The sequence below is a fragment of the Myxocyprinus asiaticus genome, chromosome 36 (genome assembly GCF_019703515.2).
Source record: "Myxocyprinus asiaticus isolate MX2 ecotype Aquarium Trade chromosome 36, UBuf_Myxa_2, whole genome shotgun sequence".
NCBI classification, from domain to species: domain Eukaryota; kingdom Metazoa; phylum Chordata; class Actinopteri; order Cypriniformes; family Catostomidae; genus Myxocyprinus; species Myxocyprinus asiaticus.
The window spans coordinates 12,352,307-12,378,241 of record NC_059379.1 but is presented as its reverse complement, the minus strand read 5'-3'; the positions used below and the strand labels follow the sequence as shown (position 1 = coordinate 12,378,241).

Here is a 25,935-nt window from a genome sequence, read left to right as displayed (position 1 = left end):
CGTTGGACGTACCGGCAGGTGGGGCGGAGCGGCGGGGTGGAGCTCGAGGTGCCACACCATGTCATGGCCATGCTGAGCCTAGGGACATCGAAGCACTTACCTGGCTTCTTGTGACCACCACCGGAACAGCCTGGAATGGGGGAGGAAGAAGCCTGTCCTCGTAACCCTTGGAGACTGTCACATCGGGGGCAGATTTGTGCCACAGCTGGGCGCCCAGAAGTGGAAGACCGCCGCTGGAGCACCAAACCTGCCAAATAGAGTGGTGGACAGTGGTCGTGATAACGGCCGTGCACACCGGATACATGACCCAGGGAACAAGGAAACAGCTCTTGCTGAACTCTTGGGTACTGCAGCCACTTGGGCATGCAGTGCAATTAAATGCAAAGGTAACAAAAAGATTCTCCTCCCGGCCCTGACAGGGGGATGGAGATGTCTGCTTACCAGCTCCAGAGCAGCGGGTTTCGTCGTCCCTGGGTCGCCCGTCTCAGGGGTTCTTTGAAGCCTTTCACGGGTTCTTGCTGGCCGCGAGACGGGTGGTATCTGCTTCCTGCAGTGGGCTCCATGCCAGGGCCGGGCCGAAGGGGCGGGCTGCAGCGGAGCCGGTGCAGTCACTGCAGGGGGACGCCCTTGGTGACGAACAGATGGGGTGTGGGATCTTGAGCCAAGCCAGGGCAGGATATGCCGGATAGCCTCTGTCTGCTACTCCACCGTCGAGAACTGCTGGGCAAAGTCCTTGATGGTGTCGCCGAAAAGGCCAGCCTGGGAGATGGGGGCAGCAAGGAACCGTGTCCTGTCGGCCTCACCCATCTCGACCAGGTTGAGCCAAAGGTGGCGCTCCTGGACCACTAATGTGGACATCGTCCGCCCGAGAGACCGCGCCATGACCTCCATCGCTTGGAGAGTGAGGTCAGTCACCGAGCGCAGTTCCTGCATCAATCCCACTGTGGAACTACCCTCGTGCAGTTCCTTTAGTGCCTTGACGGATTTGCAGGAGAGCCATGGCATGCAGGGTGGAGGCGGCTTGTCCAGCGGCACCGTAGGCCTTGGCCGTCAGAGACAACGTAAACCTACAGGCCTTGGACGGGGGCTTTGGGCACCCGCACCAGGTGGCGGCACTCTGCGGGCATAGGTGTACCTTTATCCACCGGGGGATTGCCGAATAGCCCTTGGCCACCCACCATCGAGGGTATTGAGGGCAGGGAAGCTGAAAAGATCGAGACCGGGCAGTAAAAAGTGCCTCCCACAACCTTGTCAGCTCTTCATGCACTTCCGGGAAGAAAGGAACGGGAGCGGGGCGTGGCTTTGAGCGGCACCACGAGCCCAGGAACCAATCATCGAGCCGCGAGGGTTCAGGGAAGAGCAGAGAGTTCCACTCTAGCCCGACGCTCATGGCTGCCCGGGAAAGCATGTCATCATCTCCGCATCAGCTTGTGACCGGGCGACTGCACCCAAAGGGAGGAGCCCAGCTGAGGCTTCCGCGTCCAACTGGACGAGCCCGATCTCCGATGCTGCGCTCGAGAGCTCATCACTTTCGCGGGCTCCGAATAAGAGGTCGAACTCGCCATGAGACAAGCCGGTGGACTCATCCGGAAGCCCGATCGGGGCAGACGAGCGTGCTGGGGAATGGGAGGTCCGCGGGGGGATACCCGGCAGAGGCAGTCACATTGGGGTCCCCAAATCGCCCCCAGTGCTAGCCGCGCTGGCCTCATACCCGTGGGTAAAAGGACAGAGGCGGGGATCCTCTGGGGTGGCTTGCTTTCTTACGAAGGCAAGCCGCGACTGCACCGTTGCCATGGACATGTCCTCGCAATGAGTACATGACGAGAGAGATAACGAGCGGAACCAGGAAAAACACACAAAGGAAAGGCATCTTTAAAAAGACGCGTCTTTAAAAAGACGTTCCATGTGTGCCGCTCTTTAAGAGAAATATACTCTTTTAGAGAAATATACTCTTATTTCTGCCGAAGCGCCCAAGGGCATTCTCTGCAGTGCACCAGTGCAGAAGAGGGAGAAGCCGCTGAAATGTGCTGTCAGATCCAGCAGAGGTGAATGAACAGTCGTGGGAATTCAACTCAGAGAGCATGACCGTTTGGCTCCGAAGAGAAAATCTGAATGAGTGTTTGCATAGCAGCTCCTTTTATACCCGTATGTCTGGGGGAGTGGCATGCAAATACCACTCGCCAATTTTCATTGGCCTTTTATCAAAGACCAGAGGTGTCTCGGGCTCCCAAGAGTGACCCCTAGTGTCACTACATCGACACAACGTCGAGTGAGTGACAGATAGGGAACAGATGATTGCAAAATGCTCCAAAAAAGTTGAGACAGGGGCAATTTAAGACTAATAACAATTTGATGAGTTGAAATAACAAGGTGATGTGAAATAGGAGATGTTAAACTGGTGAGGCAATTGTGTCATAGTATATAGGGAGCCTCCAAAAACAGCCTAGACCTTCAAGAGCAAGGATCATTCAAGACTTGTCAATTTGCCAACAGATGCTTCAGCAAATAATCCAGCACTCTGAGAACAATGTTCCCCAAAGACTAATTGGAAGGATTTGGGGCATTTCACCCTCTACAGTGCAAAATATAGTTAAAAGATTCAAGAAATCTGGTCAAATCTCTGTGCTTAAAGGACAAGACAAAGACTATTTCTGAATGCGTGTGATCTCTGATCCCTCAGACGTTACTGTCTTAAAACGGCATTCATCTGTAATGGATATCATGAACATGGGCTTGGGATAACTTTAGTAAACCTTTGTTAGTCAACGCCCCTAGCCACTGCATCCACAGATGCAATATTATGCAAAGCAGAAGCCCTATATCAACACTGTCCAGAAGCACTGCCGTCTTCTCTGGGCTCGGTCTCATCTTAGATGGAAAGTAGAACAGTGGAACTGTGTTTTTTGGTCTGAACAGTCCACATATCAAAAAGTTTTTGAAAAAAAAGCCATCGTGTTATCCGGGCCAAAGAGGAAAAGGGCCATCCAAGCTGTTATTAGCGTCAGGTCCAAAAGCCAGTGTCTGTATGAGCCAGGGCTGTGTCGGAGCCCATGGCATGGGTAGACAGATATGTACAAATTTTGGAGCACCATATACTGCCATCCAGCACTGTCTCTTCCAGGGACGTCCCTGCATTTTCCAGCAGGACAACTTCAAACCGCATACTGCCCGGATTTCAAGTGTATGGCTGTGTAAGCAGAGAGTGTGGGTGCAAGATTGGCCTGCCTGCAGTCCTGACCTGTCTCCAATTGAGAATGTTTGGCGCATTATTAAGCACACCATCCGGCAATTGGAGACCCCGTACAATTGTGCATCTAAAGACCTACATAATGGATGACTGGGGGAAAATTCCACTTTCTAAACTTAACAAACTTGTGTCTTCAGAGCCCAAATGCTTAATAAGTGTTATTAGATCAAATGGTGATGTTTCACAGTGGTAAACACTCGACTGTCCCAACTTTTTTGGAGTGTGTTGCAATCATCTGATTTGAAATTACATCACTGACATCAATGGCACCATAATTTTGGGTGCAACAGCAGAGGGGAAGCACAGAGTTGGGGATGGAGGAGGGTGTTAAAGTGCAGCTTGCATCCATGCAATGGAAAGGCAGCTAAGGCATAATGGAGAACTGCTCTGATGAGCGTCTGAAATGTATTGGTAGATGTCATAATCAGCTGAGCATCAGCTTTTTTGCAAGCGTGACTCACATGACCTGCCTGAACTGATGCTACGCTTGATGATGGCTGTAGTAGCAAATACCTATACCACATCTTTGTTCTTGGAGCTGTAATTAGTAACTAGTTGTACAGTAGTTTTCCTAAAAATTAAAGTACCCTTGGTAAATTATTGTAATGATGGTGGAATGAATAGAATATGTTTTGGACTGCGCAAAGGGGAAAAAATATAGAGACAAAAAGGGAGCATGCGTTTGTTTTCAGGCTGAATGTGCGTTTGGCTGATGACACAGCTGCACTGGTCTGGATGACATTAGAACCCGTTCGCATGTAGCAGGAGGCCAGAATGCGGCTTCTTCAACCTCCCTAACACCGCCACCCACTCCATGTGTGCCCGCCCCACATTACCAGCTGTTCCCCATCGCTGCGACTGAACATAGTGCAATGCTGTGTGGGCCACTTCTGTAGAGGCTGTGTCAGTGGGTATTAGCACTCCTGTGAGAGAGGCCTCGTCCTCAGCATCTGTTTCACTGCAGTGCCGCTGCTTCTGAGGGTTTATCGCAACTCTCTGCAGGTAGTTGCATTTGTTGTGCAATTTAACTAATTAGTCCATTCCTTGAGTATAAAAGCAGATGTACATTGCCTAGATGTCTATTCAGTGGCTGCATTTTCATATTAATTTTTTCTTCTTCTTCTTCTTCTTCTTCTTTTTTAATTTTTTTTTTTTTTGCAAAAAGAAAAACATTTTTTTTCACTTTTTTCCTGTAAAAAAATCTAAATATACTTAAAATTAAAATGTATTTCTTGTAATATATCTTCAAAACATTTCCAGTTACAGCTGTGTTTATTATTCTTTTCCATTACTTTTAAGATATTTAACAGATATGTGTATGCAATAATTTTATTGCAGTGTTTTCCAAACAATGCACTTTTTAACAGACCTTTGGCAAAGTATGCATGCTTACAAGTTCCAGTAGGAACGGACACTATGCCAACTCACTGACATGCACCATCAGACATTTTTGCATAGGCTGAAGTGTGTTCACCTTTCCTTGTTGCATGACCAATAGCGTGTTGCATCAGCAGTGTGGAAGACCCAGGTTCGAATCCTGCGTTGAAACCAAAAAAACAAAAAGTAATTGTGTTTGCAAAATCATTTACAAGTGCAATTCGGTTGCTTTTTTCAATTCCATTTCATTTTTACTTAACTGATGGTTAGGTTTAGGTTTGGGGTTGGAGGGTACAGTTTATAAAATATGCATTCTATTGATTTCATCCTATGCAGGTGAAAACATCTCGCTTCACAACTCACTTGTGGCATCCCTCCATGGAGATTTCTCCTGGAAAAATGGAGCTCACACATGCCCATACTCCCAACCATAGGTGAATTACACACTGGGCCAACAGGGCCAGTGCCCAGGGGCCCTTGACTACCAAAGGCCCGGGGAGGACATGGGCTGCAAGGTCTCGCAGCCCATCAACTTTAAAAAAATGGGTTAGTTTGACACTGTTATGGTCGAGGAAGTTACACATGGCTTGATGTGTTAAGGCCTGCCGGCCCGCGACCTCGTGGTCAGACCAGGTGTTTCCAAATCACGAGCAGCAACAATGAGCAGAAGGGAGAAAGAGAAGAGGGAAGAGAGAGAGGGAGAGAGAGAGACAGGTCACTCTGACAGTGCCCTTTAACTCCTGAGGGAGGTCACTCCTCTCGAGTTTGGCTTGACCAATGAGAAAGGTGCAATTTTCCTTTGTTTGGAAGCTGACTCATTTGCATGATTGGAGTAAGCTAGCAGTTTGTGCCCCTTTATGCTCTGATTAATATAACAAGCCTACAATGCATGCTATAAGGGGGTGCTGTACTCCAATGTTTAGGGCATCACACAAGGATTAATTTGATAGGAAGCATGATACCAATAATTTTACATTATCTAGTGGTTCTGTCATAAAGCATGCACAAAATGGTATACAGTACAAAAGACACTATACGAGACAGTAATAATCATACACACAATGTCCTGAGGATATGCATGTTCATTTATAGAACAGTTTGTCTATAAATTAATGAAGAAAAGTCTGTTTTATGGGCTTTGTGTGTCTTTCCTATGGGGGAATGGAGTGAGTTACTTCTTCCCACATTCCTTTGCTTTCCATTTGGCTACCTTCCCCCACCTGGAATGTCTCTGAGGTCCACTAGTTGCTGGACCAGTGTCAGCAAAGGGGGAGTAAGAGCTGATAATGATTAGTGGGAGAGCAGACATCTCGGAGTCTGCTTGGGCCTACTTGGACCTTTGCTTGTTAAGGTCTTGAGACTTCTGTTGGATTATTAGTTAAATAATGAATAATTGTGTGTCTGATTGGTCCAGATGCTACAGCAACGTGTGCTAACTTTTTTTGTACATTATTTAATAGAAAAAGTGTGTTGAAAATGTGTGTTTAAAATGTTATATAACAGGGTTTTGAGGTATATCTCTTAATCATCATTACTTTATATCCATGTCCACCACAATAAAAAATGAGCTTTGAAAATACTGACATAAACTTTTATAAGATAGTCCTATATTTAAAGTGTGAACAGCTAGTTATTTTACATATGCAGCTTGTTCTGTCATTATAAAGATCCCATGGTTTTATATTACAAGCTATTATGATGCCATTTTACTATAACCTCCTGAGAGAGCAAACGTCAGTATAGTGTTTGGTGTATAAAAAAAAATAATAATAATTTATTTTATTAAAAAACATAATATTGTATTTGATGTGCTGAATTGTAATGTCATACAGTTCTATAGAGCAAGGAGAGGAAGTTTCATGGCCAAACTCACTAATATTTAGTATCACTGAAAATCCCAGGGTGTTCTCTAAACATGCTACATCTGCATGTTTGCCCTACATTATAAACAAATAACTTGCCTTAGGTGGTTGGGGAAAATAACATATTGATATTTTATTTTCACACACAAAAGTGTGTAGAAAAGTATTGATTAAACTAGATACATGAAGTTTGTCGAGACAAACTATAATTTGGTTTGATAAAACCTTATCAGAAAATGTAAAATAGTTTTAAATGCTTGAAGTTAGAAATTTGTATAGGTCTTACAGTCAGAAAAAAAGCATGAGCATTCCAAATCAAACTCATTTGAACATTCTGTCAACGTAATGTGGTCTTGGGGATTTGTAGCCACTTTGAAAGCAAAAATGATGCCTTCACAGGGCACTTGGTTGGGAGTAATAATAATGGTAGCCAAGCTGTAGAGTCGTTCCAAACAGAATTTCCAGTCAAATAAAATGACCACTATTTTTGTGCCCCACACCTTTCAGCCCTCCAAAGCTCTGACAGTGGAGGGTAAAGTCTTTGAAGGGAATAGGGTATAGGGATGAACACTTCTGAATAGAACACACACCATAATTCAGATGAGTAAGAACAGATATAGCAGCGCGAGCCAGAATTGCCTGAACTCTTAAAAAAGTGAAAGTTTGTAATATACAGTTCCATCAAATAGCCTTTAAACATAAGCATTAAAGCAGTGTGAATATTTGAAAGAATTTGATTAGTAGGTTTGTTTATTTATTTGTTTTTTTATACATACAATGGTATAATCAGATTATAGTGGTTATGACAGGTATTTTTAAATTAGTTGGAGCTGTTACATTTACAATCAAAATCTTTCGATGTGAACACTGCATTGCAACCCTCTACAGATACATCATTGGAGATAATTTTAATCACATTTTAGCTTTTTAAAAATGTACAAATTCTTCATTCTAGCAATAATATGATGTCAGGGAATTGCATATGGTATCATAATGATGCCACTGTGTAAAATGTCATGTCAGCTACAGATTTTCAACAAAAAAATATTCACAAGTTTAGAACCTAAATATGAAAATAGGGCCCTCGCTAGACATAAACCGCCCCTGTGCCTAACAACACTACCGTTTTGGCCACTGGGGGCAGTGTTTCGAATTTCAGTAAGCACAGACCAATTTTAGCATATATAAATTAAATCTACTGTTTCTGATTGAGATGATTCTGGTAATTTATCCTCTAGTGTGTAATATCTGTGCCACTAGCATCACCAAACACAACTGCAGAAATTACTGTTTTCAAGCAGGTTTTTTTGAACTCTTCTGCCATTGTTGATCAAACAGATATTCCTGCCTCAAACTCATGCCATCGGTTGAGCTGGTTGAATGTTGGACTGGTTTAAATGCTCGAAAGAACAGAGCAATGTTTTGATTGCTTCACAAAGCCACAGTGTTTACACTTTTTTTTAAATACAGAGCAATGGCTTACTCATAGTTAACCAATTACACACTTCACCTTTCCAAAATGATTGGATGAAGGAAAAGGAGAAGGTTTGCCTTCGGTTGCAACATATACTTTCACGGTTTGACTTGGTAGCCAACAGTTTGGTGCACCTAAATAAAACATACTTGTTTTGTTAACAGTTTTTGTTTCACTGTTTTTGCTTTGTAATTTCAGACACCTTTTCATTCTTAAACCAATATGAAGTGAGGGGAGTGATTGAAACCTTACCCTTATTTTAAGTGGTTTTATACTATGTAAATCGGAGGGAACTTAAAGAATTATATGAACAGAGTGAATGTGCCTCGTCTCTGGAGGGAAGCTGAATTACCTGCGAGGCTGAGGATAAATCAACATGGCCACGAGAAAGAAAATTTACGTGTCATGCTTGATTGATATTATAGAGCACCTCGATTGTACGAGGCAGCTCCTTTGTGTCAGAGTCCTTCAGCAGCTCCCCCATTCCTCTCCTCCTCCCCTCTTCCCATTTCCTCCTGGAAATGCTGGATGGACTTGTTCACTTATTCCTGCTCTTATTTACTGAGTGTTCAGGGAGAAAAATGAAGTTTATGGTAATAGGGCTGTGTCAGGCAGGCAAAGGTACGTTGTTTCCGTCTGGGTGCACGCTCTCCCTCTTCCTCTCTCACTCCATCTCTCTCTCTCTGCTTCTCCGTTTCCACCTGATACCCTCCATCTGCTCGTCTCCTGCTCTTTTTCACATGGTTCCCATATTAATAATTTTTTTTTTTTTACAATCTCAGAGATCAGTTTTAAGTCATATTCGTAAAAAGCAAAAATCAAATATTGTGTAATAATTGCACCGATACAACATTTGTGTGCCGGTACGATATCCAATTTTTTAGAACAACGTCTGCCGATACCGATAGTTTGGTTTTAAAAAAACTTCTAAATAAATGTATATTTACTACGAATAAGGGGGTTTTCCTGCTGCGATCTTGCAATTGAAACTCTGAACCAAGCTGCATATATGGTAAGGCGTTGTTTCTCCTAAGCGAGTTTCCCTCTGTGCTCCACAGCCTCCATAAATCACATGCATTTGTTCCACAGAAATGCAAATGTTGGAGGTGAGCTTAAATTTCATCAGGTATATATTGTACCCAGGCTTCTGAGAGAAGTAGACCAGAACAAGCCGGATTGCTTTGGTGAATTGCATTTCCGTCTGACGTCACAACACTGTACCGTACGTCTGCAAAACAAATCCCGAGGTGTAGTTGCTTTAGCTCTAAGTGCTAAGATATTGTTCACACACAGAGATATCACTCTCACTCCTCACCTCAAAGGCATGCAGAGTCTTTGAAGTTTTTTTTTTGTTTTTTTTTGGAGGTCAAAAGAAAAGAGTCTGTGATGGAAAGTATGATGGAGTGGCAGAGGAGGCCGATGAAGCGATGTCTCGGTGCGCTGCCCGAATGATGGATGAACTTTGAACAGATTTGCTCAACATTAAGAGAGTCGGGAGGCCCTTGGGCCTGTAAGGCAATTGGGAAAAGAGGGAGAAAGAGATGAGAAATAGTGCAGTGTGCCGTGGACTCTGTTTATGGGTGCTGCTCTTGGATTCTGCGGTCCCATTGCCAAAAGCAAACCACACCAGTATTACAGGTGAGGGGGTGACTTTAGAGCACTGTGGGAAATTATATTATGTAGACGTATTACAGTAATTCACCCTGGGTTGGCTCTCCCTCCCTACCCATACTGCCCTGTCCCTCCAGTGCTCGATTGTCATCTAATCCCATTCTAGTAGGGCCAGAGTCTTAAAACTTTAAAATTCACACCCTTACATCGAGATTAATGCCTTGGGGATTGGTTGCTTGGTATGTCTCATTCTATGGCCACAGCTTTTTTTAAATGTAGACTTTCTCTGCACTTCAAAACAGTGAGTGCTTTTATTGTAAAGTTCAGGATTGGAACGCCCATCCTTCACAATGTTATACAGATTCCCATGTCCTAAATATTTTGGCTAATTTAATAATGCATTCAGCTACCACAAAGAAAGTAATAATTTAAGAGAGTAATAATGTTGAAAGACTATGTTTTACCTTTTTCTTTTATAATAGCCAATAGCCTTTAGTTTACATCATTTGCTATTGTTACTCAGGTAGTATTTAAAATATAGGGGGAGGGGACACTCTTATTCTTGAGAACATTTGATTGGCAAAAATGTCCAAAGTGCAAGATGATTCATCAATAATTTTGGTCTGTTCTTCCAGAAGAGAAAGACTGTATTCAAATGCAGATAAAAGATTCATAAAAGTGAATCTTGTCAACTTTTAGAAGAACACTAGCATATACACTTTCAGAAAAAATAAAGGTTTAAGGTACAAAGCCATCACTTTTATCTTTAAAGGTATAAAATAGGTCCTTAGGGTTCAATTATGTACTCAAATTGAGTTACAAATTTTAACTAGAGATACAAAAATGGTCCCCTTGAGGGTACCACCCCAGTGATGGCAGTTGTACCTTAAACTGTACCTCAGTGCTAACAAACATGCATTAAAAGGTACAGTTTTAATCCCATGGTGTCCTAACATTTATTTAGCAGAATTCTGCATATTTTCCCCCAAAATTACAAATTCAATCTGTGCCTGCTGATGAGGTACTCAAATAAGTACACAATTTCAGTATAGTATAACAAGCATTTGGATGTTTCGTTGCTTGTACTGCACAGACAGAGAGAAAAAAATCAATTAGCAAAGAAAAAAAAAATAAAAATGAGGAGTTCCCCTTTCCCCAAATCAATAATTAGTTACTACATTTCGACTCATCGCACAGCCCCTCTCAGCTTTAATCACTTCAAAATACACTCACACAATAGTGAGCTAATTTACTTACAATTATATTTTCAATTATGCCCTAATAAACCCATTGTACTCAGGGTAATCACAAGTTACCCTTTGAGCTAATGCAATATGGCGCAGTGTGAATTCAAATTAAATTTTGTGCGGTGAAATGAAAAAATAAGCACATGCCCTCAATCAACATGCCAGAGGTTTATTCATTTTGTACCCCTACTGCTTTTCAGCAAGATTTGAGACAATAAGGACCCAGCAGTCTTGACTAGCAACCCTCTGGTAGTCATAAGCTATAGCTGTATAATGGTTTGTTGTATATGATGAAACATCCCCCAGTGCAAAGCATTGTGCTTTCTCATGTTGCAATGAAACAGCAGATTGGTGCATCATCCAGCAAAATTTTCAGCTTTGTTAGGACTTTGTTGCAGGTAATGTGGTTGGACAGTCTTTGTCTTATGCAGTTGTCATGACCTCCATGTGAACTGGCTTTGCTGTAGAAATAGAATGAAGTACGCAAGAGGGTTGGTGTAATGGTGAAGCTGATTCGCAGTGTTCCTGGTTTTTTCAATCTGTTAACAATAAACCAGTTCAATTAAACTAATCAGTGGTTCTTTTACACTGTCACATAATTATATGATTGTCTTCCCTGACAACCCAGTATAGCATAATGCATGCTCAAAAATATTTAAAAAAAGAAAGTGTGTCAGTGTGTCTGTGTTTCACCCTTCTTTAATTTCATGTCTTCAATTTGTTTGTTGCTTCCATCCTAATTGAGATTAGTCTTTACTACTTTACCTCATTGGTACATTCACTGCTTTCCTTGCATGTTGAATATGACTGTGATTAATATTGATTCAGTTTTGCACCTATAGCACGCCCCATAAAGACAGTGATTCATAAATGCAGAAATAAGTGTTATTTATGTATTAAGCATATAAAGAGAATAAACTGGTCTTAATCAACTTGTCATTCTGAAGTAGCTTCGATTGAGATCATAATAAAATGTATTCAGATTCATTTACAGATTAATTTATATCTTGATCAAAAAGTTCTAACATGTTTTAACAAAATGCTAGTCTATTTATTGGCTATATTAAGATAAAGTTCACCCCAAAAGGAAAAAAAAAATGTCCTATAATTTTAGAATCAATTTCTTATGCAGATGTTTTAGGAGGAGATGTTTTAATGAATGTCGTGGTCTGTCTATGACATTTTTGGGTCCTTTTTAAGCTTTAAAGTGAAGCACAATCCATTGTATCTAAAAGACGGGATGTGATATTAAATAAAACATCTCTTATTGTGCTAAGCCCAAAGTATACTTTGGTCAAACAGGACGCGTGATGCAATTATCATCATCAGCAGAGTGCTCGAGCACTGAACGCGCGCAGCCTGATTTTTCTAACCGCGCGTCTTTGAATGTGCAGAATGCGCATGCGCCTGGAATTATTTGTACTAATTAATGGGTCCAAAAGGTGGCAACATTTACATTTGAGACATTGATGTCACGAAGATGTGCTAGAAGAAGATGTAATCGCCTATAAACTTCAACAGTGGATGTGCACATCAAGAACGCATGTGTGAGGAGGTCTGGAGATACCTACAATTGTGTAACTCGAGTCTGAAGGACTATAAAGTCATCTTTATTGGTCTAAACTCCTGAAAAGAAATAGTCCGGTGTCTTATTCAGTCGTAGCGTGCATGAACCAACTGCCTCTGTATGTGCGCACCGTCAAATGGAGAATACTTTGACAGGCTCGCATTGGCTAGTACGCAGATGCTGAGTGTTTACGTCAAAATCGAAGTATACTTTGGGCTTTCGGCACAAGAAACTTACATTGCACCCCATCAGTAAAATCCTCTGTACACACCAAATGCTTTTATTATCAGCTCACTTATCCGTTTGGAAACATTTCACGTTGAAAATGTGTTCAAAGAGTTGGATTGCTGTTAAATGAATCAGTAAGTTTTAAATCCAAAATCACTCAGTTTCACTGATTTATTCTGAAAGATCTCACTCAAAAGAACAATTCGTTCATGAATTTGACATCACTAATTCCTTTTTCACATACCTACAAACCTTCTTTCCTTTTTGTGACTATATTTGTGATATATATATATATACACACACACACACTACCGGTCAAAAGTTTTGAAACACTTGACTGAAATGTTTCTCATGATCTTAAAAATCTTTTGATCTGAATGCGTATGCTTTCAGTTTTGTAGTTTTGTTAGCAAAAATATAATTGTGCCACCATATTCATTTTTTCATTATAAAACTAAAATTTTATTTAAAAAAAAAAAAAAACTTTTGAAATTTATGACTTGGACCAAATAATAAAGAAAAGCAGCCAATAAGAGCCCAACATAGATGGAAACTCCTTCAATACTGTTTAAAAAGCATCCCAGGGTGATACCTCAAGAAGTTGGTTGAGAAAATGTCAAGAGTACATGTCTGAAAATTCTAGGCAAAGGGTGACTACTTTGAAGATGCTAAAATACAAAACAGTTGTGATTAATTTTGGATTTTGTTTAGTAACATAATTCCCATAGTTCCATTTATGTTATTCCATAGTTTTGATGACTTTACTATTATTCTAAAATGTGGAAAAAAAAAAAAAAAGTATAATAAAGAATGAAGTGTTTCAAAACTTTTGACCGGTAGTGTATATATATATATATATATATATATATATATATAATGAAATATATATATTTGTAATAACACCTTGGAATGTGGACAGACAGCAGTGACTCAGTTTTTTCAGATGTTGGCAGAAATGTAAGCTAGCTGCACAATCACCTCAAGACTGAGAAGACGGGTTTGACTTTCTTCTTTGCGATTGTTCCACTCTGCAGAGGATAAGCACCTTTGGAAAGGAGGGTAGAGGAATGCCTAATGTGGCAGCCCACCTGTCAAGGATTCAGGACCTTTGATTCCCCATTTCAAATGGCGACACTTCCAGCCAGGGACGATGCATGTGAAAGGGTTTGCGTGCAGTTGTTTTACGTGTGTCCAGAGCTCACTGGGACTTAATAGCGTTTCATGACCGTTTGTGTTTGAATGCATCAGACAGGCTCTTATACCTCCCATTCACATCCACCTGACACCACACATAGCACCACCTTCTTACCCTGATGCCACCCCACCTCCCCCAACCAACCGATCCCATCTTTCATGCTGGGCTTTTTACATTGTGTCAGTAAACAAGACGTTCTCTGTCACAGGGAGGCTGAAAAAAAGAGTTCAAACCATCTTTGAAGTTACAGCAGTGCCGCTTTGAAGTTCTCAATGTCACAGGGCATTTAAGTTCTAATACTGTAAGGATGAGTTAGAAAAAATAAAAATAAAAAGTCTGAAAAATCTCAGTCTTCCTGGTGAACTTTGGAGAGGCTTCTTCACAATGATGATAAATGACATGTCAGACATGCTAAAAATGTATGCAAATTCCATTGGTATGGCCGGCCTACACCATTGATCAGCAGGTATATACGTTGAATAATTGATTATAAAGATTTTATCTTAACAAATCAGCCAAAAAAATACCGTGAATGTGTATTTTATTGCTCAAAGGTTGCTCTTTCAAAGCACAGGAGACTTAAAGGAGATCTCACTTAGGCTTCACTTAAATATTAGATTGTCTCAGATGTTTCTCCTAAAATTCCTTAGAAGTAACATAGAAACAAATAAGACAATTGTTGACATACAGTAAGAGTATAGAGCTACAGAAATTATGTGAATAGCATAGCACAGATGCATTGGTCTTGGAAGGATTTGATGTGAAATGTTAAAGAAATCTCTGACTTTTGATTGCAGACTTGGACATCTCGGCAAATCTGAGCAGTCTGAGGCATTGTTGAGATCTTGAGGAGATATTGAGGGCATTTTTGTCAGAAAAAAAAAATCAAGAAGGAAACTTAAGCTACATTTTCCATTTGCATAATATCATTGCTGTCTAGGAGAAAAAAAAAATGAAATGATAAAAAAAAATCTGATTTGGGATTTCTTTTCTTATAATGCAACAAATTCATGAAAGGATGGCAAGCAAATCTAGATGAACACAGCCACTCTGGCCCACACCCTCTTTACTGTGTTTGAAAGTGATTTGTTAATGGTGGAGGGGTGTGTTTTGGGCAAGCTGCAGCAACTGAATCGCTTTGAAGTGCCGGTGTGTAGCTTGATTGATACAGTCTGAAATCTTATGTCATGATGCTCATCCACATTGATGTTTCTGTGCCAACAGGGATGGCGCAATCTTACAGTTGTCCCTGCTGATTGAGTGTCTATATAGCTGCAAATAGAGCTTTTAGAAACGGCAATGTGGAAAAAATACAAGCTATAACATATTTAGAAGTTATTTCAGCTTTGTTGAGTACGTTTATCCATCATGTGTTGAGATCAATGTAGCACAGTATTCTCTGTTTTGCAGTAAATCGAGCACTGTAAAGAATAACTTTGTAAACTGTTATCATTTCACAACAATTTAAGCTTCAGCAAAAGAGGTTTTGTCATTTACATAGTTAAAAGTTACTCATATTCTAATAATATAATTTCACATTCTAAAAATGTAAGCTCTCCTCCAGTGTCCAATATAATCTCAAGCCTGTGAACCTTTTTATTTGCAAAAAATAAATCAAATAAAAGATAATTCCATGTGTATTATCAATTGTATAAAACATAACACGAGTTTGCATGTCTACCAAGTCCTTGAAGTGGAAATGGTAAACAGATTGTTAAGAGTATACAAATTTGGCTTGCTGTTCTTAAAGGAGAGGCTAGAGCATGAAGCTCAGCTGGAGCTCTAAGTCAGTTGCTATACTTTTGTGTGCAGTGTCTTTTATCAGGCAGTATGTTTAGTGAAAACATGAGTCTCATATATTAACCATCTACAGTCCAATTTAACCAAGTGCTAAACATGGCAAAATAACAAGGAGTATTTAAATTAAGTCACTGTCATTCTTTCAGCACAAACTGAAGAACAAATGCCACCTTTCTACTGTATGTAAATGAGATTTATAGTTTGTCTAATTTATCGGATTCACAAAACTCAACGCTGTATGCATGCCGCAATTAACAACATGCCATTTACCGGCCAAATTGTTTGCCATATTTTGTGTTACCTGACTTGCATAATTTGTCAGCAGTGAAATTCATTCTTAGTGAATTCTTCCTTAATCTTTTTTATCATTTTAACATTATGAGTGTAGACTAGAAACAGACATGGAGAGCTTTATACTAGTACTAATGAGTGTTTGTGGCTATCCACTGGTATTAAAATCAGTTTGTTTTAGTGAAAATGACTGTCTGGTGAACTCTATTTCTTTAGTCTGTTCAGCTCATTAAATCTGTGTATATGATGGTTAATAAATGATGACAGAATTGTAATCTTTGTGTGAACTATCGCTTTCAATTTGCTCAGCTCAGATGGACGCACAAGATTACAAACATGCAGATATCTTTGTTAACAATGATCATCTCCATTGCCTCTTAAGATCAGGGACTAAAAACTAAATGTTTTTCATTTTGGTTCGTTCAGAGCAAAAACGGTATTTTTTCGTTCCAGTTCAGAAGTTCCGCAGCCTCCTTTCTAAAAGGTTACCAGTTAGAACAAAATAAAAGAATGGTTAAAAATGTTCTTTATAAAATTACAGTACTCTGCACAAAGCAGTAGGTGAAATACCAACTGCAGTGTTCCCAGATCTCACAAGAGATACTGTGACGAGACAGGAGAGGAATGAGGATTTAAATGCAGCCTTTTTTTAATAAAACAAAAGTAAACCTGGTAACTCAGAACATAATGAAACAAAACACAGAGAAAAAAGCACAGCATAATACAGATGAAGACTGACAAAAATCCAGGGGAAAACAAGGGCTTAAATACACAAGGGAAAACAAGGGAACGAGGAACACCTGGGGAAACAATCAGGGGAAAACCAATCATGAAAAGTAACTACAAAGGACTACAAAACTAACAGGAAACAGGAACAGGGAACTAAACCAGAATTTCAACAAAAGTCAAAACAAACAACAGGGAATATGTGACAGATACAAGCAACATGGTCTGAAAAAACAAGCCCAAAAAAAAGTGACTTGCCTCACCTTTGCCTTGGCAAAGAAATGTGTGATGCAGCAGTTTCCTTCTGGATCAAAACAAACTTTTTATTTATTTCAGGTAACATGAAGTGGTGTAATTTCAAAAATTTCCTGTGATAAACCCTTTGGCCTTTTAGTTTCGTGAAAAAAATATCGGAACAAAATAAAATATACAGTAGGTTGTATTGTACTGTATTGACATTCATGCTGAATGTCGGTTGATAGTAAGTTGCCAGTGTGTTGTTAAGAGAGAATATAATTTATGACAGTCCGGTGTGAGATAATAAGAGTAATAAAGTGTAGTGCTGATGTATTTTGATTGTGAGAGATCAAGAGTTCAAAAGTCTGATTGCTTGGGGGAAGAAGCTGTCATGAAGTCGGCTGGTGCGGATCCTGATGCTACGATACCGCCTGCCTGATGGTAGTAGAGAGAACAGCCCATGGCTTGGGTGGCTGGAGTCTCTGATGATCCTCCGAGCTTTTTTCACACACCGCCTGGTATATATGTCCTGGAGGGAGGGAAGCTCACCTCCGATGATGTGTCTGGCAGTTCGCACCACCCTTTGCAGTGCTTTGCGGTTGTGGGCGGTGCTATTGCCGTACCAGGCAGAGATGCAGCCAGTCAGGATGCTCTCTACAGTGCTGGTGTAGAACCATGTGAGGATGTGGCAACCGACCATGTGAGTTCCTCAGTGATATGGACACCCAGGAACTTGAAGCTGCTGACTCTCTCCACTGGTGCTCCATTGATAGTGATGGGGCTGAGTCCTTTGTCTTACTGACGTTGAGGGAGAGGTTGTGCTCCTGACACCAGTGTGTCAGAGTGCGCACCTCCTCTCTGTAGGCTGTTTCATCATTGTCAGTGATCAGACCTACCACCGTCCTATCATCAGCAAACTTAATGATGGCATTGGAGCTGTGTGTTGCCACACAGACATGTGGGTACAGGGAATACAGGAGTGGGCTGAGAACACAGTCCTGTGGGGCTCCAGTGTTGAGGGTCAGTGATGAGGAGATGTTGCTGCCCATTCTAACCACCTGGTGTCTGCTTGACAGGAAGTCCAGGATCCAGCTGCACAGTGAGCTGTTTAAACCAAGAGCCCAGAGTTTCTCATCAAGCTTGGAGGGCACTATGGTGTTGAATGCTGAGCTGTAGTCTACAAACAACATTCTCACATTAGTGTTCTTTTTTTCCAGGTGGGAGAGAGTAGTGTGTATTGTAGATGCAATGGTATCATCAGTGGAGCAGTTGTTGTGATAATGACCGCTGTGAATTCACTCGGTAGCCAGAATGGTCAACACAGAAGCATGAGAAATTCCAGATCAGGAGAGCAGAAAGACTTGATAGAATGTACGTTCCTCTGATCACACCAGGATTTGTTGATCATAAAACATACACCACCACCTCTAATTTTACCTGAGTGGTATTTCGCTTTGTCCGCTCGGTGTACAGAGAACCCCGTGGGTTTGATGGCTGAGTCTGGAATCTCCGCAGACATCCAAGTTTCTGTATGGCAGATAATGCAGCAGTCCCTCGTTTCTCGTTGGAAAGAGATCCGCGCTCTCAGCTCGCAGAGCTTGATGTCCAGAGACTGAACATTTGCCAGAAGAATACTGGGTAGCGGGGGTCGATTTGCACAACGTCTTACTCTGATGAGAACGCCGGCTCTGTTTCCCCTTTTCCTTTTGCGTTTCCACGGCCGGGCTGCCCAGACAAAGGGCTCTGCTGGTGTGTTTGTAAACAGCGGGTCAGCATTGATGAATTTGAAGTCCGGTTTACGGTGTGTAATTGCAGAACCAATGTCCAAAAGTGTTTGTCTGTCATAGACAATAAGGCAGACAACATCCACACAAGGATTGTAAACAAAACAAACAAAAAACTACAATGTTGTGTCAGAGCTCGCAATGCAGCAGCCATACTCGGCGCCATCTTGAGTCCACAAATAAAAATAAAAAAACACATCAAGATATGTTTGGACTTTGAACCTCAGCATATCTGTTGGAAGATTCCATTTTGCTTACACTCCAGAGATACACACTTCTAGCACATTTTTATCAGCACGGACAGGTATTTGTAATCACCACATTACTCACTTATATATAAAATAACAAAATTTGTACAAACTGAACTGTCATTTGTCCTGCTTAGATTACTTGATTTTTACGCAAATAACTCTGAAATCTCACTTAAAAAATCCAAATTAGTCAATACAGAGACTGCCCACAATTAGGAAATTTTGTCAACCATTAGGTGGACTTAAATTAATTCAAATTTGCTTTGTGTCATAGTAATTGTTTTTACATATATTTAAATGTATTTATTTTGGGTTGGAATTGAAGGGGGGGGGGTTGGGGGGTGCGTCATGGTCAGTAATCTGGAAAATTAACTAGCAAATTAAAAAACTCAATAAAAAATATGATTAAGACATTTAAACGTGTTTAGGTCAGAAAACAGGTTTATAAATGGACTATTATTACTTCTGATTATTTCTTATAATTATTTTGGATTATGAAATTTTTGGATTATGAACATTTTTAGTGTTAAATCATAGCCAGCTATTCAGACTCTGAAAAGCTTCACTTTCAGCCTAAATTTTAGACCATAATTTACAGTTTAATTACTATGGGAACCATAAAACAGACTTACTGTACAAACCCTAAATTAAGACAAATCAGTACAGAATCGAGTATTGCACAACTTCACACTTGCCTGAATGATCAATAAAACAGGGTTAAATGTAGGGTCTGAGTTTTTTTTTTTTTTTTGCTGTTAAAGAGGCCCTATTATGCTTTTTGGGGATTTTACCTTTCCTTTAGTGTGTAATATAGCTCAGTGCATGTAAAAGGTCTGCAAAGTTACAAAGCACAAAATCCATGTCCACATAAGGCCGTTGAGTTTGGTACTGGATGGGTTGCATGGATGTCTTTGGCTGCAGTAGTGCAGCACATCGGTGGGGGTTTGCCTCCCAATAGTCGGACACATCTGGTGTGTCTACATCCAAAGGGAAATAGATCAACCCCCCAAAGACCCCAAATGAACCTAGCTCAAATCCCACTCCAGTTCAGGGTTGTCTCACTCTTCCTGGCGTTGACACCATCCCACATGCCGGGCTCTTGGGGAAAGATTCTGCCTTTGGTGGTCATCACCTGAAAGAGTTATTTAATTACAATTGTTACAAGCATAATTCCTGCATGTTCATTATTGTTTTGATAATACCCCACACAGTACAGTGTATCCTTTAAATGAACAGTTTCACTGTGCTTTCTGAATATTCGGGCATAATTTCCCTTATTTCTTATGGAAAATCGAAATGATGAGAGTGAATAATTAATGAAAAAGAATCTTCATAGATAATCAAAAGCCAGAGACATTTGAACACAGGTGTTTTTTCTGGTCTACTCTGCTTTTATATGAGCAATAACACATTCACATGGCCGTGCTAGTGACAGTCTGCAATTAATGGCCAGGTTCAGCTGTTGTGATGTCATTATAAATTCCCTTCATTTTCTACAGTGGGGCTGTTTGATCTTTGAATACCCCCGGGAACTCCTCCCTCCTCCCTCTCAGCATCTCTCTCTTTCTCTTCCTCCTCCTCCTCCACCTCCTCCCGCTCTCCCTCGCTTGAGCAGAACCTCCCCCTTCTCTCTCGGAGGGCTCACATTGGCTTTCGTATGTGTGTATGTAAGAGTGTAAGTGAAAGTGTGCAGCCGAGACTTGATGACAGAGGGCCCAGGACCATTCTGACGACTCGCGCGCCCGTGCTCAGCCCACCTCCAGAACAGCCTACCAGAACAGCCGAAAAACAGGAGAAACGCTCCAGATAAAGAAGAGTACAAGAAAGACAGGGGAGGCAGATAGAATCCAAAGACTTCTGTGAAAAGAAAAAGGAGTAGGAAGCAGTAAGAGAAAGAGAGGGAGAGAAAGAGAGTGGATCTCCCAGCTTAATGCGCAAAACGTCCCGATACCACATGCTGTGCTCAATGGCCAACACAGGCTGTCTTCTGCTCTCCGGCTCAGGGATGCTAACTCACTCTCTCCAGTGTCCCCCCGCATTCCTCTACTTACCCGAGGTAAGGCAATCCCCATCCCTCTCTCTCTCTCGCGTGCGCTCTCTCTTTCCTTCTGCTGCTGTTTCTTACGGGTGACACGTGCTAGCATTGTTGTTCACCCCCTCCTCCTCATATGCCTCCTCCCTCAAAGCCCTCAGCAGGGGTCATCCCTTCTCTGTACCCATCTTTTCATTCATACAAAATTGGAACGCTGTTAGTTTTTGCTATATCAGTTTGCTTTCTTTTTGTTCGCATCTTTAAGTTACTTTTGCTTTTTATTATTGATATTATATTCACTGCATAGTAATCATTTATTAATCATAGAAAGTTAATTCCAGTTAAATTGTCTGAATACAAGTCTTAATGTATGAAATTTAGCCTTTTAAGTAAATATATCTTGTTTTAAAGATTTTTTTATTTTTTTACTAGAAAACTAGACAGAAGCAGTGTAGTCTAATGAATAAAAATATGTATTTTTTTTGCAGTGTTGTACAAAGTGTCTTTTTGTATGTTTTAATTCCTTAATAGTAAGTCTGCTTGTGTTTAGTACTTAGTAATAGCGTTTAGGTTTGGTGTTTTAAATATAAAAAAGGCTAGTTTATATTTTCCGGGATATTTTCCCTGTATATCCGGGATCATTCACTCTGCATTTCTTCAAAAAAAAAAAAAAAAGAAAAAAAAAGTGTTTTATCACTTAAAGAGTTTACCCTTTTTATTCAGCATTTTGTCTGAAGGTTTCCAACACAATTTTTTCATAACATAAGATTGTAATTTAGTTTAGCATTAGTTGAATTGATGTTCTCGATGTTTAATTGTGTCGATGCACTTGAGTGGTCTCTGTCAGAAGTGTGTGTGTATTTGACTCTCCGTGTCTACAGTAGATTGGTGACTGACTAGCCAAGCACTGAATCAAACCATTCCATGTGGCTTGGCTGAATTTTCTGAAGGTGCCTGGAAAGTGTGTGATTGTTTTTTGGACTCGCGAGTGTGATTGTGTGTTTTATACTGCATGTGCCTTGTGTGATGGCAGGCTGCTTCGTTCCTCTAGCCAATGTGTTATTGCACAGATATAAAGAATGATAAGGCTGTTGAGAGATAACTTGCATCATGCTGCTACCAAATCGCTCCTCACTCATCAACTTAACAGTCGCTGTCCCGGCAAACACACTTACACACACACAACACCAGCTGTCCGGGCCTCTGCTGTCCCACCACCACCATTCGTGTGTGTGTGTGTGTGTGTGTGTGTGTGTGCATGTGTGTGAATACAAAGAAGCTGTATTTGAGATTTCACCCTGTAAATGCGTGTGCGTTTGAGCAATTCTGTAAGCGTCTTCATAATTCCTCATCTGATTTTGAACAGATGTCATCGACAAGATGTCAGGGCTTGTTTTTGTGTTCCTCCGTAATTGATTAGCTGTGAGAAATGTCTCTCAAATATCTGTCATATCGGGCTCACTGTGATCGAGGCGCTGGCAGGGGTTTGTTTGGGTTTCAATATTGCGTTAGATATTTTGGCATGCTGTTACAGTGTGAAAGATTTCATATTTTCAGAAGTCAGGGCTGTGAAAGTAAAAAAATGTATGAAAGAGACGCAGACTTGTTCTCGTCTATCAAATTTATTATGACTCACTCTCAAATAATACAGACAGATTCAGAAAGAGTTATCACACCCTTAGGGATACTGCTGGATCCCATTCGTTATTCTTTTTTTCTCTTTCTGTTTTATTCACCTGCTGGAATGGTAGCCATATACGGCACTCGCATCTTGTAGATTGTGAATTTTAACAAGATTTGTTTCGTCGCTCTTTTGTTTTCTTTCTTTCATATCTTGTTCCTCACCTGTCTCATCTCAGACTGCAGTCTGTGTGTCCAAAATAAAAAAGGATCTTTACACAGCAAGATGATCAAAACAAAGTGTGTTTTTGAAAAGTATATATATATATATATATATATATATGAAGACATACAGTATATACCATTTAAAGACATTTTAATGTCAAATCTCATGTACTATATATGGGAGAGTTTCTCTTTTTAATCAAATCTAAATTTAACAAAATAGTCTCAAACTATACATTCTTAAATTTCCATGTATTTACACATTTTGAGTGTCTCTCGTTTTTATGGAGTTCATTTTGTGTCACAAACACATGTCTGTTGTGGCCGCTGACTGCATGCACTAGAGCTGATATAGTGGTAAATGCTGTTTAGCTGCATTACCGCCTGTTTTCATTGGATAAGGGATTACCAGGGTTCCAGACTCTGCTTTTGTTCCAAAAGTTTTAGCCGTAGCATCATCCAGAGAAGTCACAGTTGCCTCTTGTGGTGCGGGTTATTTTGTTGTTAGTTTTACACCAAACCAGTGTACTTTCTCATACTGCATAGAGTTATGTTTGTATAGGAACAGTTAAAACGTGGCTGTAGTACAGCATGTTGTTCTGAAACCTCATAAGGATATCATCATTTCATCAGGCAGTGATGTCAAGTGAGGGAGTGTAAAAAAAAAAAAAGATCCTCTCAGATTAAAATCCCCTATGATTTTTTTTTTTTTCTCCATTACGTTTTTTTTTTTTTTTTGTAAACGTGACCTCTATCTACATTTAATTTAAATTTGGCTGGATAAGATTCCTTTCCTCTCCTATTGCAGCAGCGGCTGGTTCTCAAGTCTTGAGTCAATACGGAGCAGTAAATCCGCTTGTGCAAGCATCTCTCCCTCCCCAGAGGACCAAAAATCTTTACTCATGCTCAGGATAGTTAAACAATTCTCGCTATTGTAAGATTTTCTCCTGAGCCATGGAGCTGAATATTACAAGCTTATTCTCCAGTGAGTTTTTAGTCATTTCGAGCAGTGGTTGATGTCATTTTACAAGTATAACTCTAACACACACAGAGACGTATGTAGAAAAAAGGCTTTTGTGTATTTCCCATGTTGAATTGTCAGCAAAAAAGCTTCTGCTCTGCTGCAGGTGGTCTCTCGCATGTCTGCCCACCGCAAGGAGCTATAGAAGGAAAAAAGCAAGATAGTAGAACTTTGAAAGCATCCAGAGAAGAGGAATATGGAATAACAAGGATGGAAACATTAAGGAATGTGTGTGGAAAATTAAATCCATGAATGGGAGTGAATTGAGAGGGATATGAATGCTCAGACATAATGTGATTTAATTGTATGGGTGGTATAGAGTGAGTAGAAAGGGGACTGAAAGAAATTTAGGGAGTGGTTGAATCCATTTCTTTTTCTCTGCTAGTCTTTAGAGCAGTACATTTGATAGTCAGAAATCATTCACTCAGATACTACAGTAGACTACCTGCTAAGTGACACCAGCCCCTGGTAACAATGATTAGATATTTGAAACACATGTTCACCAATGAAAAACAATACATACTCTGAATGTATGGGAATTTGGACATAGCTTGTGTGTGTTTTTATGTGCACTGGACTCGCTCTGACTCTCTCTTAACTCTCAATATGAGCGTAACTGAGCTTACACTCCAGAAAGGAGCTTGTCAATAACCAATGATATAATGGGTTGGAAATGGAAGTGATACTCTGGGGAATACAGATAAGCTGATGTCTATTGCACTAAAGCATATGTTAGTTTTAAACAGCTGCAACTGATGTCTAGTTTTCATTCCGCTTTCTCTAAAACAGTAAGTGAATATTAACGACAGCCGCAATGAGGATGAATTTCTGTTGCCAGTTATATCAATACAACATATCAATAGGTCTTTTTTTGAGTTATTATTTTGCTAGAGGTATTGTGTTCACCCTGTTTCTACCTTTAAACATATCAGATACGATTAAATTAATGAGCTACTCTTTCAGTTAGGATTTAGATTGAATAGAGAAGCATGTTGCATTTTAAATAGAAGGAATCTTTCTCTTTTATGTCAAATTGTACAAAAAAAAAAATGGTTGTACTGATTAGAGTCCCACTTGGCTTAGAAGAAAGAAGACTTTTCAAATACATATTATTAGAAAAAAAGGCATTGACATATGGATATATCATCAGTAGTAATTGTAAAAATCAAACCACAATTCAAACACTGCAGAGATTAGAAGCAGGTTAGTAGAGAAACATAGATATGTGCACTGACAGCATTGCAGCACAGTGGTGCAACACACACACACACACACACACACACACTCATTCAAATGTCTGTACAGTATATACACTTTTCCCCAGACATGCATTGTTGTGCACTGATGCAAAGTGATCAGAGTATATTCATATTAATACTAAATAGAAACACTCTCTATAGGTTTCTCTGTTTTACAAAGTGCTCTGGATCTTATTAAAATAGCGTTTCTATCAGCCCCGCTAAATTATTGATTACAAAACCAGTGATGTGCCAACATTTCTCTCTGTCTTGTCATCTCTTCAATCTCATACATCCATACTTAAATTGAAGGAATGCATTTTGCAGGCATAAAAATATCCCTCATTTTGAAGTATAGTAGCACAAAATTTTGTTGCATTAGTGTTGCATTAGTCATCTATCCTGATCAGAGTCACTTTCTCTTTTTTTTATTTTTTATTAAGGAGTGATATTTTCCCTGTGAAATTGATTTTTGAGGGGCAATTTATTTTACCTTTATAAGGGCATAATTTTTCTAACACATACCACACATGGAGTTGTCAATTTATGTTAAATACTTCATTCGAATAAATTATTTGACATTCACTACGGTGTCACAACTAGATAGGTCTAGAATAGGATATTTTTTTAATAGATGAAATATTAGGGAACAGGAAAAAAGAGGAATTTACTATAAGTGAAAGAATGAAAGAAAGATATGTGTTTGATACATTGTCCATGTCATTGTTGGAATCATCAGAGTCATGTTCTGAGACTGGTAATCAATTCTGAGGGTCCAGTTTCTGGAATAAAACCTGCAGATTTCAAAAACACAATGACTTCAGCACTCAAAATACTTAATGAATTATGCTGTGTACTGGTTATTTAATCAAAGGCGTAATTGTTTCCTTGGGCTTTTAAAT

The 25,935-nt window shown here is 40.2% G+C and overlaps 1 protein-coding gene across 8 annotated transcripts in view; it reads left to right on the top strand.

The window, feature by feature from the left end:
* Window positions 1-25,935, top strand: part of LOC127426893 (RNA binding protein fox-1 homolog 3-like) — a 630,672-nt gene that overhangs the window by 460,855 nt on the left and 143,882 nt on the right. For 2 of the 8 annotated variants that reach the window (XM_051674010.1, XM_051674008.1), the window contains exon 1: window positions 20,573-20,953. The exons of the other annotated variants lie outside the window; for them this stretch is intronic. In XM_051674010.1, coding sequence (XP_051529970.1) covers window positions 20,828-20,953 — 126 coding nt within the window. In that variant the 5' untranslated portion in view covers window positions 20,573-20,827. Of the gene's footprint in view, window positions 1-20,572; window positions 20,954-25,935 lie in introns of those variants that run through there. 8 annotated transcript variants of the gene reach the window in all.